This window comes from Ambystoma mexicanum, unplaced genomic scaffold (assembly GCF_040938575.1).
Source record: "Ambystoma mexicanum isolate Mex_15411 unplaced genomic scaffold, UKY_AmexF1_1 Mex_scaf11, whole genome shotgun sequence".
Taxonomy (NCBI): Eukaryota; Metazoa; Chordata; class Amphibia; order Caudata; family Ambystomatidae; genus Ambystoma; species Ambystoma mexicanum.
This window is the reverse complement of record NW_027182336.1, coordinates 2,799,444-2,813,156: the sequence shown is the minus strand read 5'-3', so window position 1 is coordinate 2,813,156 and position 13,713 is coordinate 2,799,444. Positions and strand designations below refer to the sequence as shown.

The window sequence follows — 13,713 nt, the reverse complement described above, 5'->3', positions numbered from 1 at the left end:
AAAGGTTGAGCTGCTTGCCCTGAGACTGATGATGATGCAAAAAAGCTACATCCTTGAAATGTTGCCGGCAAAGGAAGTGCCAAAAAATTGGTGATTCCTGCTGCACATTCGTTCCTCCCAAAAATGCGGATAACTGGTCATTATCTCACATAATTGCGGCTGTCCATTGGTCTAGGAGTTCGCATGAAGAAAGAAGGAGGAATACAAGGAAATGACTGGTTTGATGTTGCATTCGATTGGGCCCTTTCCTGGTTGGGTGCCACCGTGAAGATGCTGGTGCCCGTCATAGAGTTTGTCTTGGTCATCTTCTGCACCTGTCAGATGGGCCTCTGGTGTTGTGCCAAAGCAGTGCCTAATAGGTGATGATGGTGTCAATTGGGATTTAAAAAGGTACCTAGCAATACTAAAGATGGTGAAATACAGACAGACCACCCCATCCCTATCATGTTCCCCATCCCCTATGGAGACAAAGTAGGCAGTTTATATCACACCATTATTGTTCCACCCCCTGACCCTGAGAACTATAAGGAAGTATGGGTGGATCTGGCAGGCGATGGGGGATGTATCTATATGACATGCACGCCTGAGGAGTATGCGCGGTCAGGGGAGAGTGTACAGTGTGTTTGTAGGACCTGGATACCAGAAAAAGGAACCCCACCATATGAGGAGGCGGTGAGAAGGTAGAATGAGTGCGTGCATAGGGGGAGTTTGGTACTGTAGAAGTAACAAAATGGGGGAATGTTGGGAAAGGAGCAAGCCCATCCCACCCCCCCAGGTGCTTTAGGTGAGACAAGCCCCATTAAAAGAACTATAATAGACCAGGGGGTAAGGAGGTGTCCTAAATGTCCCACACGGTCATAATATTGCATGCGATTTAGACATTTAGACATAATGCACATAAACAAGTGAAGGCAATTTTTTTTTAGATATTAGTAGCCATAGTCAAAGTATTCAGTGTGTTAGACACAGGCTGTGAGCTTGTAGGGGAAATCTGGATAGGCCCAAGCGCTCATGAGAGAGGCCCATGCCGCCGACTTCCACAGAAACCCTTCTTTGTTTTAAACTTGTTGCAAATATGTTTGTTCTAAAAAGAATGTGCCCAGCAAGGCTACGAGACAGTACTGGATGCCTCAGTGTGCATGCTAATACAAACAGGCCGAAGCAGGCCTCTGACCCCCACCCAGCGAACTAAGAGTTATGGCCCATACAACTGCCCTATTCCCGAGACCTCTCCATTCCAAGATACCAGTTGACCCCAAACCACCAACCATAAACTAATCAACCATAAAGATATGAGAATATGGTCATCCCACCTTTATTTTATAATGACATGGTTTGTAGTGCGAGGTACAGGGACGGATAAGTGAGGGTGGAAGCCTTGGAAGCTGATGACACGATCGGGACCGAGTGAAGTACATGTGGGTCGGTGTGACCTCGAGACTCCTAGTGCCAGTCCTCAAGCCTGCCAGGTGCAGTGTATAATGATGGATTAGCATTGTTCACAAATGTAGCTAATTGCTTCTTCAGCCTTGGTTCCTTGGAGACGATGAGCCCAGCAGAACCCACGTGATGGAAGACAGATGGCACCAATGACCTGACTGACCTGACATCCCCTATGGAGCAGGCCGTCCATGTATAGGGTCGCACCAACTAGCCACGTGGGTTTTCACTGTATACGATGACGTCACCTATGACGCTGTGTCTCCTTATAAGATTCTGCTTGTACATTGTTTGGCAGGATGTTCCGTGGCAGCAGAGTTCTTTGCTGATGCACTTATTTTTGTAGAAATAAATACTTGTTTCACTTGCAAGAGCATCTTGAGCCTTTTTCCCTAGCGGGTTGTATTTTTTCTTGCGTGAGCATTTCAGGGCATGCCTTCAGTGGTATGGAACTTCATGAAGGATTTAGGACCATACATTAAATTGAAGATGCTGCATCATGGGAACCACCTATTTATATGCCTATATCTCGGCGATTGCAAAGAGCCTGTATGTCATTACACAAAGCATTAAGAACATCCAAAAGAAGCACATTTTGCAAAGATTGTTACCTTTGTGCCTTCCTTACCCTGAGAAATTGAAGGTAATCTTCAGGAAATCTTGACAGATCCCATCACTGCCACAATTCTGCTCAAAGAAAAGCTACACAAACACATAGTATAAGATGTTAGTGCCCAAGCAGTTTCAGGTAGAGTCATGATATACAGAGTAACATACCACAACTGTACATCTTAAGAATAACATGGAGTTCAGTTTCATGGTAAGGAGCATGCTGTAGACTGGGTGACCCGCATAGGCACAGAAGAACTTGATATTGACTTGTATCATCCTGAAAATTCACTCTATGGTGGATGTGGGGTGCAAGCATTCTGGTGACATAAGGTATGAATGGTCTATATGCTACCAAAGAACAAGTTACTTACCAACTGGTAACGTTCTTTCGACTGGATGTTCCTCCCACAAATTCCTCATCTTTGATATTCGTATCATCAGCTTTGCTGCTTCAGAAAAAATGTTTTCACACCAGAGGTTGCTGTGCTCAATGGCGTGGCGTTGATGCCCCTCGAAGGTTGCTGTAGAGCGTCAATGTCATCTGCAGTACAAATAGCTTGAGCCACGCCCTTTAGGTTCAGTTTTGTTTTTTCAATATCCTCAACTGAGGAGTTGATCAGGCGTAACCTTAGATCGTGAAATCTCAAGGAACATGGAGTGTAATTCATGTAATTTGTACGGCGGGGTAGGCTGGGAGGGTCAATGAGGAATACGTGGGAGGAACATCCAGTCGAAAGAACGTTACTAGTTGGTAAATAACTTGTTCTTCAAATTAATTGTGCCCTCCCACGTATTCCTCATCTTTGATAGACTCTGAAAGCAGTGAAAAATTTGGAGGATGGAGTATCAATTAACTCTAATCATGGAACATATAAAGAATGGCTTTGGCAAAGAGACCTATTTGGGACGAGTTCGAATCTAAACAATGTTTCATAAATGTATGCGTAGGCGACCAAGTGGTCGCTGCACAGATATCCTGCACCGGGAAACCCCTTTGAAGAGCTGTCGAAGTTGCCATGCCGCTGGTGGAACGAACTCTTAGTCCATCTGGAGGTTCTTTACCCGCCACTCTGTAGCATTTTCCGATTGCCAAAATGATCAACCTGGATAAAGTTTGTTTTGTTACAGCTAGGCCCAATTTGTGGCCAGTATATCCAATAAAAAGTTGGACACTTTGCCTAAACTTTGACAATCTAGAAATATAAAAGCTGAGAGCCCTTTTTGGGTCCAGCCTGTGAAGTCTTTCTTCCTATTTACTTGCATGAGGGGGAGGATAGAAAGATGGCAAAATGATCTTTTGAGTCAGGTGAAAATCAGAGACTTCTTTGGGTAGAAATGAAGGTTTGACCTTGAGTATTACTTTATCTTTATGGAAAATAGTGTGCGGGCTGATGTGATATCCACTAGTAGGACTGTTTTCAGTGTGAGGAGCCTTAGAGGACAAGAATGTAAAAGCTCAAACGGAATACAAGTAAGGAATTTTAATATTAGATTTAAATCACAAACAGGGGAATGAAATGGGACTGGGGCGTACATGTTAGCGAGACCCTTCAAGAATTGTACAATTAGCAGTATCTTGAAATAAGACACTTCTTCCGACGGGCGCTTAAAGATAGAAAGCTCTGCTGGGTATCCTTTTGTTGTATTAATCTAGAGCCCCAGATTGGCTAATCAGGAAAGAAAGCACCATAAGTATGCCACATTGGAATGGATCCACATTCTTATCCCTGCACCAGTTACTGAACTTATTCCAACGACACCGGTACAAGGATTTTGTTGCTGGCCTTTTGGCCGGAAGCAAAATCTCCATTACATCATCCGGGAAGTCCCAGTCCTTATATATCAGCCTCTCAGAAACCATGCGTGAAGGCTGAGTGTCTTGCCCTCTGGATGGAGACCCCGACCTTCCTCTTGCGAGAGACGATCCTCTCTTTGTGGAAGACGTATTGGAGGGCAGATGGACATGTCCAGAAGCTCCGGGTACCATGTCCTCCTGGCCCAATCCGGGGCAATTAGGATCATGGTTTTCCTGAACTTTCTCAACCCCCTTGATTATGCGAGGAATCACAGGGACTGGAGGAAATGCGTACAGGAGTGGAAACTTCCAGCCCACTACGAACGCGTCCCCTAGAGCTCCTCTTGGAGGAAATTCCCTTGAGCAGTACTGATCCCACTTCCGATTGACCTCAGTCAAGAAACAGATCCACTTGAGGGGTTTCCCAAAGGGTGAAGATCTATTGAAGGACTTCCTGAGCTAGTTCCCACTTGTGGGATACTGTGCTCTGCCTGCTCAGAGCGTCCGCTGCCGTGTTCTGCTCTCCGGCTAGGTGAACTGCCGACAGAGAGATACTTTCTTGTATTGCCCAGAACCAGAGCTGCATTGCCTCTCTGCACAGTGGTAGTGAGCCTACACCTCCTCTCTTGTTGAGGTAGTACATGGCCACTCTGTTGTCCGTCATTATCAGGACATTCTTTCCCCGTACAGAGGGTAGAAAAGCCTTCAGCGCTAGTCTGATTGCCCTCAGCTCTAAAAGGTTGATATGTAGTTTGGACTCCGATGGTGACCAACGACCGCTGATAGTCAGATCGTTGGTATGGGCTCCCCACCTCGTGAGTGAGGCGTCCGTCACTGCTGTTATCTCCGGCCATGGTTGCCAAAAAGACTCTGCCTTAAGAATATTTTTTTCGCAAGCCCACCAAACTAGGTCTTCAGCAACTCTGCTCGGAACTTGCAGGTGATCCGACATATTCTCTGAAAACTGGGACCATTGAGTCCTGAGAGCCCATTGAAGGGATCACATTCTCAATCGGGCTTCTGGCACCAGGAAAATGCAGGATGCCGTGAGGACGAGCAACCTCAAAAAATCGAAGGCCCGGAAGATGCTGGCCATTCTGGAATTTTGTAACCTTCTGCTGAATGTGTTGAGCTCTCACCTCGGGAGGCGAGGCTTTCCCTGAGGAAGTATCCAACACCGCTCCGATGAATTGGAGTCTTTTGGAATGGTATCATATGGGACTTTTTGTAATTGAGAAGAAGCCCAGTCTGTGTAGGGAGTGGCAGGTGATTCTGAGATGTTTCTGGGCTTGTTCGGGTGAACGAGCCCTGATCAACCAATCGTCCAGGTAGGGTTAGACGTGAATCCCCCCTCTCCTGAGACTCGCTGCCACTACTGCCATCAGCTTGGTGAAACCCTCAGGGTGGAGGTCAGCTCGAATGACAGAACTCAAAACTGATAGTGAGAACCGCAAACCTCAGGTATTTTCTGTGCTTGAGATGGATTGGTACATGAAAGTAAGCATCCTGAAGGTCCAATTATACCAACCAGTCTTGGAGTTGGAGAGCCTGAAGGATCTGAGAAAGGGTAACCTTCTTGAACTTGTCCTTCACTGAGGAATTTGTTCACATTTCTTAAGTCCAAGATCGGTCTCAATCCTCCGTCCTGAGAAAGTAGGGGGAATACCAACCCTTGTTTCTCTCCGCTACAGGTACATGTTCTATTTCACCTTTCTTTAGCAGGGTTAAAATTTCCTGCAACAGGAGCGGATCCGGAATTTTGACAGAATTGTATCCCGGTGGATGGTCCTGAGGTCTTTTCTGAAAAGGAAGGCAGTAACCTTGGGCTACTGTTTCCAGTGCCCAAGCATCTGAAGTAATGCCTTGCCATTCTTTCAAATGCTGAGAGAAGCTGCCTCCCACCGGGGTCTTGTGGTTTAAGTCCACAGAGTGGCTTCGAGGCGGCTGCAGTAGCGGCTGAGGGGACAGTTGCTGGGGCTGATTTAGCACCCCTTCCTCGTCCACCACAAATAAATCTCTTTTGTCCTCTTTGATTAGCCTGTCCTCTTTCAAATGAGGAATAAAAAAGGAAGATGAGTAGGAGTATTGTTGAGGTTGACATATGGAGGCGGTAAGTGATTTAGCCGCCACCTTAGAGGTCTGCAGCGTCTCCAGACTTGCATCCCCTTGCTGACGAACAACCTCAAACCATCAAAGGGCATATTGAGTAGTCTGGCCTACACATCTGGTGCAAAGCCCGACTTTCTCAGCCACGCAAATCTGCATAGCACGGTGCTAGAAGCCATGGACCTGCAGATGCTGTCAGCAGTGTCCAGTCCTGACTGGAGACATTCCCCATTGCCTCCTTTCCATCTTTCACAATAGCCAAGAAGCGGTCTCTTTCCGCGCCTTCTGGAATGTGCTGAGCCACCATACTAATACAGTCCCACATGGTGTAGTAGGTGAATCTGGAAAGTGTGCAAGTAATGTTGGTTACCTTTAAAGCCAAACTGCTTGAAGAAACATTTTTACGAGACCATGCATAAATTCTTTTATCATCCCTATCGGGGGGAATTTATGGGTAAGCAGGCTGCCTTGTGGATGTAGCTGTTTGGACCACTAAGCTTTCAGGTGTAGGGTGCTTAGTTAAATAGTCTGGATCAGATGATGATGGTCTAGATTTTTTTGCAAAATGTTTGTTTGCTTGAGGTCCAGATTCTGGGGTCTCCCAATTAGCTATGACCTTCTTTTGAAGGGCTGTAGGAAAAGGTAGTATTGGATCTTTCTGAGGACCCTGGCTTAGAATATCATCTTGTTTGTATGTGGGTGAACTCCTGTTCCAGCCCATGAACTCTACAACCCTATTCATAATGTTCCTGTATGCTGAATCAGCATGATCAGATGGGTTCAATCAGGCAAAGTGTCTATGCCACTAGCCGATTGCAGACAGTCATAGAGATCAGACATTTTTGATTCTGGATCAATTAGCTCCTCAAGAGCATTTTATGTTCCATACTTTAACCCAAACGGGGAAGAATCCTCTCCAGAGGATTCTTCTTCTTCATAAATGGAAGTCATAGGGCCTCATTACACGGTAGGTGGTAAACCATGGGGCTATTAGCGCCATGGTTCATGCCGGTAATTTACCGGTACCGCCTTGGAGGAACGGGGAATTACCGCCCCATTCCAAGGTTGGCGGGGCGGTAATTCCCCCTTCTACCATTGCCCTTCCCCCATTCCCATTTTTGCTCCACAGGGCTCAATGGGAATGGTGAAGGCGCTAATTACGGTACCGCAAATTGCGGTACCGTAATTAGCTCCACTGGTCCCTTTGCGGGTTGGTTTTTAATGCCTGCAAAAAGCAGGCGTTAAATTCCCCAACCCGCAAAGGGACCTCGTAGTAAGGCGGTAAGGATTTACCGGTACCGGTAAAATACCGGTACCGGTAAACCCTTACCGCCTACCGTGTAATGAGGCCCAAAGACTTGAAAAAGTATTTTCTTGGTAAATGGGTATAAACCTTACCCAAGGGTTGAGGCCATGAAGGCGTTGGCATAGATTTCACTAATGGCGTTGATGACGTAATAGGAATCGATTTTGCACTCGACAAAAGTCATCAATGGTGTCGATTTTGTCAACGCTTGCTTCGATAAACTTGAAGGTGCCTTCGACAAAGTGTGCCCAAGTGAGCTGTTGGGCTAGCACTCTGCTGCAATACTGTCTCGAATTGTGGAGGACTGGAGGACTTTTACAGCAGTGTGCAGGCGCTGTATGCGCAAGAAGAAGGAGTCTCTGTGTGTATGAGGCGAAACATCTAAAGGATTTAAGGACTACCAACACCAATGTAATTACATTGAGACTATCGTGATTACAAAACTTTGCACGTAGCTTGTAGGCTGGGCTTGTGGGCGTCTTGCTGTGGGTTGGTCTTTGTGTAGCAGTGGGCTGGGCTTGGGTTGGGCTTGTAAAGTTCTAAATACGTAAGTGAGAATCTTCATGTTACTTACGTATTGTTTGTTTGTTTGTTTATTATTTATAGGGCGCCCTGAACCCTTGGGTAGCTGGGCGCACAACATGACAAGATTACTTATAGCTTGGTGGCAATACATGTTACATAGGTGAATATATACAGGTACATATAATATTACAATTTACATAAATTACATAGTTACAAGAATATGCTAATGTGTGGGTAGTTACAGTTATATTGATAGTTACAATTGGCCTAGTTGCTAGTGTGTGCCTAAGCCTGAGTAAGAATCGTTGAGAGCTTGTTACTACCTGGGTCAGAGGAATAGAGGCGGCCTAAATTGCTATGATTTATTGGTCATTATGCCGTAGCCAATTGCGGGTATTGCGCCTAAAGCTATTGTAGGATTGGTCTTTTCTTAGCTCGACTGGTAAGGCATTCCAATGCTGGTCTGCTTTTACTGGGAAGCTGTTTCCCCCTGTTTTTTGTAGACGAAATCTGGGGATTTGGAGGCAATATGAATTGGCTGTTCTGGTAGGCCGTGTTGTAGGTTTTCTGGTTATTCTTTCCTTCAGGTATGTTGGTGCTGCATTGTTTAAGCATTTGAAGGTTAAGGTGACCATTTTGAAGAGGATCCGATCGGTGATCTTTAGTCAATTGTGATTCATTCTAGCGTTGGAGATGCGGTCTCTGGCTGGGAGGTTCAAGGCTGTTCTAAGCGCATTGTTTTGCAGCGTTTGGAGTTTATTTGTGATATATTTGTTAGCTCCTGCATAGAGTGCATTGCAGTAGTCTAATTTGGATAGGATGAGCGCATTAGCTAGAATGATACAGCTAGCTGGTGACAGGAAGGGTCTGCATGCTTTGATCAGTTTGCCGGTGTAGGCCGTAGATGAGGCCAAGAAATTTACTTGTTTTTTTAATGAGAGTGTGGAGTCCAGGTAGAAGCCTAGAGTCTTCACTTCTTTGGCGACTGTAATTATGTTACCGTTGATATTGAAGGCCTTGTAGTTTTCATTGAGTTTTTTTAAGTTGTTGGTTGAGCCAAGGATTAGGTTCTCCGTTTTCTCATTGTTCAGGCAGAGGCCATGGGTGGCCATCCATGCCTGAATGAGGGTGTACATTTTGTTCACTAAGGATGTATCTGATGTGAAATTGCCTGTAAGGGGGATAAGGATTTGGGTATTGTCTGCATAATCAGTGTAGGTGATACCCAACCTGTCCAATTTGTCAAATAGAGACTTAATGAAAATATTGTACATCGTGGGCGAAACACAGGAGCCTTGAGGGAGGTTGCATGTTATGACTGGGTCTGCGGAGGCTGCCGAGGAGAAGACTCTCATGCTTCTGTTGTCGAGAAATGATTGGACCCAAGCTATAGCTTCACTTGAAAAGTCGGCTGCCGATGCAAGATGCTTACATAGAACTGCATGGTCCACCAAGTCAAAGGCTGCCGACAGATCAAGGAGGAGTAGGATAACTATGTTTCCTTTATCGCTAAGTTCATCAATTTGGGTTTTTTGAGATATATTAGAGCTGTCTCAGTGCCATGTTGGGGTCTGAAACCCGATTGGCGGGAGCCTAATAGTTGATTTGTTTCAAGATATTTTTTAATTTGTAAGTAAGCCACTCTGTCAATTATTTTAAGGAGAAAGGGGACAGTAGTTATAGGTCTGTAATTAGTTGGGATGGAAGGGTCTAAGGTTTGTTTTTTCAGGAGTGGTAAGACCCAGGATTCTTTTAGGCTGCTGGGGACCGTGTTTGACCTGAAGGAGGCGTTAATGAGATGGTGATAAAAGGAGCTAAGTCTCTGGCTGCATCCTTGATTATTTGGGCAGGGCAACTGTCGCCTTTGCAGTTAGAGGGTTTTAGGAGGCAATAATTCTTTGTTTCATGAATAGTGATTTTAGAATATTTGAACGGTATTGGATCAGATTTGGTGCAAGGAGGGGGTGTAATCTGAGTTTCCGTGGGAGGGAGTGAATCTCTTTTTAGCGTAATTTTGGTTTGCAGAGTTTTTATTTTGTTAGCTAAGGCATTTCGGATGTTAGTACACCATTGTTTGTCTTTGGGTAGGTTGTTCGGTGGAGGTATTGGGGATTCAAGTTCACGTAGGATCGTGAATAGCTCCTTGGTGTTAGAGGATGCTTTAAGGATCCTTCCATTGTAAACCTCTTTTTTGGTTTGGATGATTTTGTTTTCGTATTTGGTGGCATGAAGTTTGAGTTTTAATTTGTTGTCATCCGTGGGGGTGTGAGGCTATATAGCTTCTAACTTCCTCTTTTCTAGTCTGAGTTCTTTTAGGAGTGGGGTAAACCAAGTGTTCAGATGGACTTGTTGTTTACTCGTGCAATTCTTAAGTGGGGCAACAATGTGTAGGATTTCAGTCATGGCTGCATTATAGTTGTCAACCAGCATGTCTGGGTTAGAGTTGCTTGGTAAGGCATTGATCACTGGAAGGAGGCGTGGTAAGATGTTGTCTGTTGTGATGTTTTTCTTGATCTAGTGGGGAGGGAGGCATTATTTTTTTCTTTATTTACTTCTTTGTTGAGTGTTAGGTTAAAATCAATCAGGAAGTGGTCAGTCCAAGTTTGGGGGGTAATTTTAGTAATATTGGTGGGGCAGTTGGAGGTAGCTATCCAGTCAAGGGTTCTGCTTTTGTCATGGGTATTGTTTTTGTTTTTTTTTAGCTGCATTGCATGGCGGCCCCTGCTCCTGGAAACTCCTCATAACTTGCAGTCCGTGTGCATTGTCGTGCGTGCCTTGCAAGTGTGCCCAAGTGTGCTGTTGGGCTGTTAGGGTGGGAGGGGGGGAAAGGGAGTGGCAGAGATTATTCTATTGCCTGGATTGCATTTTTGGTGAGTGTTTAGAGTTCTTTTTCTCTACGAGCACTGGGCTTTTTGTTTAGTGGTGAGTTGCCCAAGAGGAAATTATGGCCAGCAGCTTGCGCAGCAGCAGATGCCCTGAGGCGCTATTGTTAGGTAATTTGAATGTTGATTCATTGGTGTGTGTTGGCAAGAGAACCTACCCGGATATGAGCACCGAGGACTCGTTGCCCCTTACTGACTGTACTGCAAATAGTGTTGAAAATGTGGTACAGGACAAATTGGTTTCACCTATGGCACACATCCTGCTTAATGCGGGTAAGCTGGTTGCTGGAAATATAATTAAAGGGAACGTACATGCTGCACAGGTTGATCCACCTGACTTGAGTGCATGTAATGCTGATGGAAAGTTTGATGAATTAAGCCTGAGCTTAGAGGAAGCGTCCAAGAAAGGCGAAGTTGCTGGGGATTGTGAACCTATGCAGGCACACGTAATGAGTACCTTGAATGTATCTATAGGCACTAATGAGTCCTTGAATGACCTTTCAAAGATTGGACCTGACATGATGGCTGAACTGAACAAACGTGTTAGGCTATCTATTGGTATTTTGACACCATTAATTCCAAGCACACACGGAATTAAAGCACTTGGGTACTCTAAAACAAAGAATGATCCGTGGTGTTATGATGGTAGCGGTGACAGCACTGATCCCTTTTTTACATGTACCTCCGACAAACTTAATAGAGATGGTCATTTGCTAAATGGTAAAGATGATTATAAGTTAGAAACCAATGAACCTAACCGGAGTAATCCATCAATAGGAGGGGAGGAAGGCATTGATGTACTTCCGAATAGGGTGGAAGCGAACATCAATATGTCCTCTGCAGCCTTATCTGAGGTGCCTTTTACGTTCCCTGTAATCGTACGTATATTGAACCTTTTGGACCAAGGGCACGATTATACCCATCTCGAGATAAGGGAGATTAAATCTTCTATGAGAGAAATCCTTGCCAAAATTAATAGCTTGGAGGGATTTGTAATTGCAAGGGAGACTTGTCCTAACAAACTAAAAGAATCCTCCATGATACCTACTGTAGCAACTCAAGGTCCTATACTAAAGGAGGTGATGTCATTTGAGGATAAAGGCACGCAAGTGCTTTGAATGAAATGCTTGCAGCATGGCTGCAATTGACATTGATATAAACGAAATGAAAACTGCGTTACAGGATATCAAACAAAATACCTTTCAGAATATGGGTGGCCCAACGTCCCAGCTCCCGCAGGATGGGAATGGGTCTTTGGATAGCCCATCTGCTCTCACGAAGATAAACAAACAATTGGTGGAAGAGGAGGGAACTGTAATGAAAAGGTTGTTTTTTTGTCACGACACACTAAGAAACTCCACTGAGGATGACATAATCGATGTGGACCAACTTAGTGAAGGGAGTCAAGCTCTTCTCCGTCATAAATCCATTGTTCAACCAGTGAGCATAGTGTCAGAAGGTGAAAGTAATAAGGGTGAAGTAGAGAAGAAAGATAGGCCTAGCAAAAAGGTGACTTTAACCCCTCCAACTGATCCATCTGTGGAAGTGGAGAGAAAACAGGTGAACTTCAATAATTACTTCTGTAAGGAGGGAAGGAAACGCATGTTCGCTGCCCCTATGACTTGTATAGATGGCTTGCCCTTTGAAGTGAGTCCTGGGGTGGAACGAAAGTCGCAATAAGGCTCTATAACAGGGACCAGTAAGGTATGTTCATATGCAGAAATCTGTAATGGGGAAATTGCTAAACCTGAAAAAGGCTTTATAATAGTGACTGGCTCGGGAAAATCTAGGGAACTTATTATAGAGAAGGTGGTAGAGCAGGCTGTTTATGGGGGAGGTCGGCAGCCTTGATCCACATTTGTTCCCCATGAAACGTCCCCCACCTTGGAGATCGGTAACCTCTCCAGTCTTAAGCATCCTTTATCTGATGGGAAATGCACCAAGGGGACCACGCATACAGTTTTATCGAATGGCAATCATGGAATTGGCCCCTTGCAGGTGTTATGGCCTGCACAAGCATGTAACCTGGCTGGGACTGTACCCCCTATCGATCTTTTGGGGTCATTGAAAAGAGCCCTTGAAGGTGGTCTTATAACTTCTGAAGCATTGATTAATGAACTTAACTTACAAAGGATTTCTAATTCAGTACAGGATAGGCAACCTAATGCCCATGGAGTCTCATACAACCGTGGCATGGACACAGTGGCCATTGGGCACGGATTGGGAAGTGTGAACATCACAGATCAAACTGTAGTGGCTCCCTCTGTTATGACAACAGGAAGCAATCTAGGCATTGGTAAAGTATCCGACAGGTCGAATGACCAAAGGGATAGTTCAGGGAGTATAGGTTGGTCAATCAATATCACTGGGCTGGAGGGCAAAGCGGAAATATTAGCAGGAGCTTGATTAACAGAAAATATTTGCTTGAACTGATGGCTTGTATTCCTCCCTTAAGAATGCTCACTACGAAGGACTTTGAAGGCATTTCTCTACCATGTTATAACAACTACAGAATGATTTGTTATGTACCTTCTGTGAGCATATTAAAATGTATTTGGTCATATAGGTCGGAACTGTTGGAACTAGGCTTTACATTGCATACTTTCAATGATGAAATGGGTGCGCAGGAATTTTTGCAGTATCAGTTACCTTGTAATGGCAAAGAAGCGGGCCCACCACTGGAATGCACAACTCTGATGAAAAATGATGTATATCCCAATTGCTTTCCATAGCATTGAACAATAAGGAGTTTGCCTGGGTTGAGCCCATGTTGAAAGCAATATTCAACAACAAAGGTGGCAATATTGACAACTAGCAGCAATAGAATGATGACTTGTCCACACACTCGTGGAACTCTTGTGGGTTTAATAATATTCCTAAGTGGTTGGCCTCGTTCCTGCCCTCGCAAATGCCTAATCTTATGTTGATTCAGGAAACGATGAAAACGTAGGATCTGGTATTACATGGTTATCCTACCTTTTATACACATGCAATTAAGGCAAAAGAGGGACGGCCCGGAGGAGGCTTGGCGATCGCATTAAATAATG

At 44.8% G+C, this 13,713-nt stretch overlaps 1 protein-coding gene across 2 annotated transcripts in view; it reads right to left on the bottom strand.

Moving 5' to 3' along the window:
- The window catches only part of LOC138553514 (integrin alpha-X-like), a 1,247,842-nt gene that overhangs the window by 313,053 nt on the left and 921,076 nt on the right, over positions 1-13,713 (bottom strand). For both annotated transcript variants that reach the window (XM_069642543.1, XM_069642544.1), the window contains one exon: positions 2,069-2,142. In XM_069642543.1, coding sequence (XP_069498644.1) covers positions 2,069-2,142 — 74 coding nt within the window. The remainder of the gene's footprint in view (positions 1-2,068; positions 2,143-13,713) is intronic.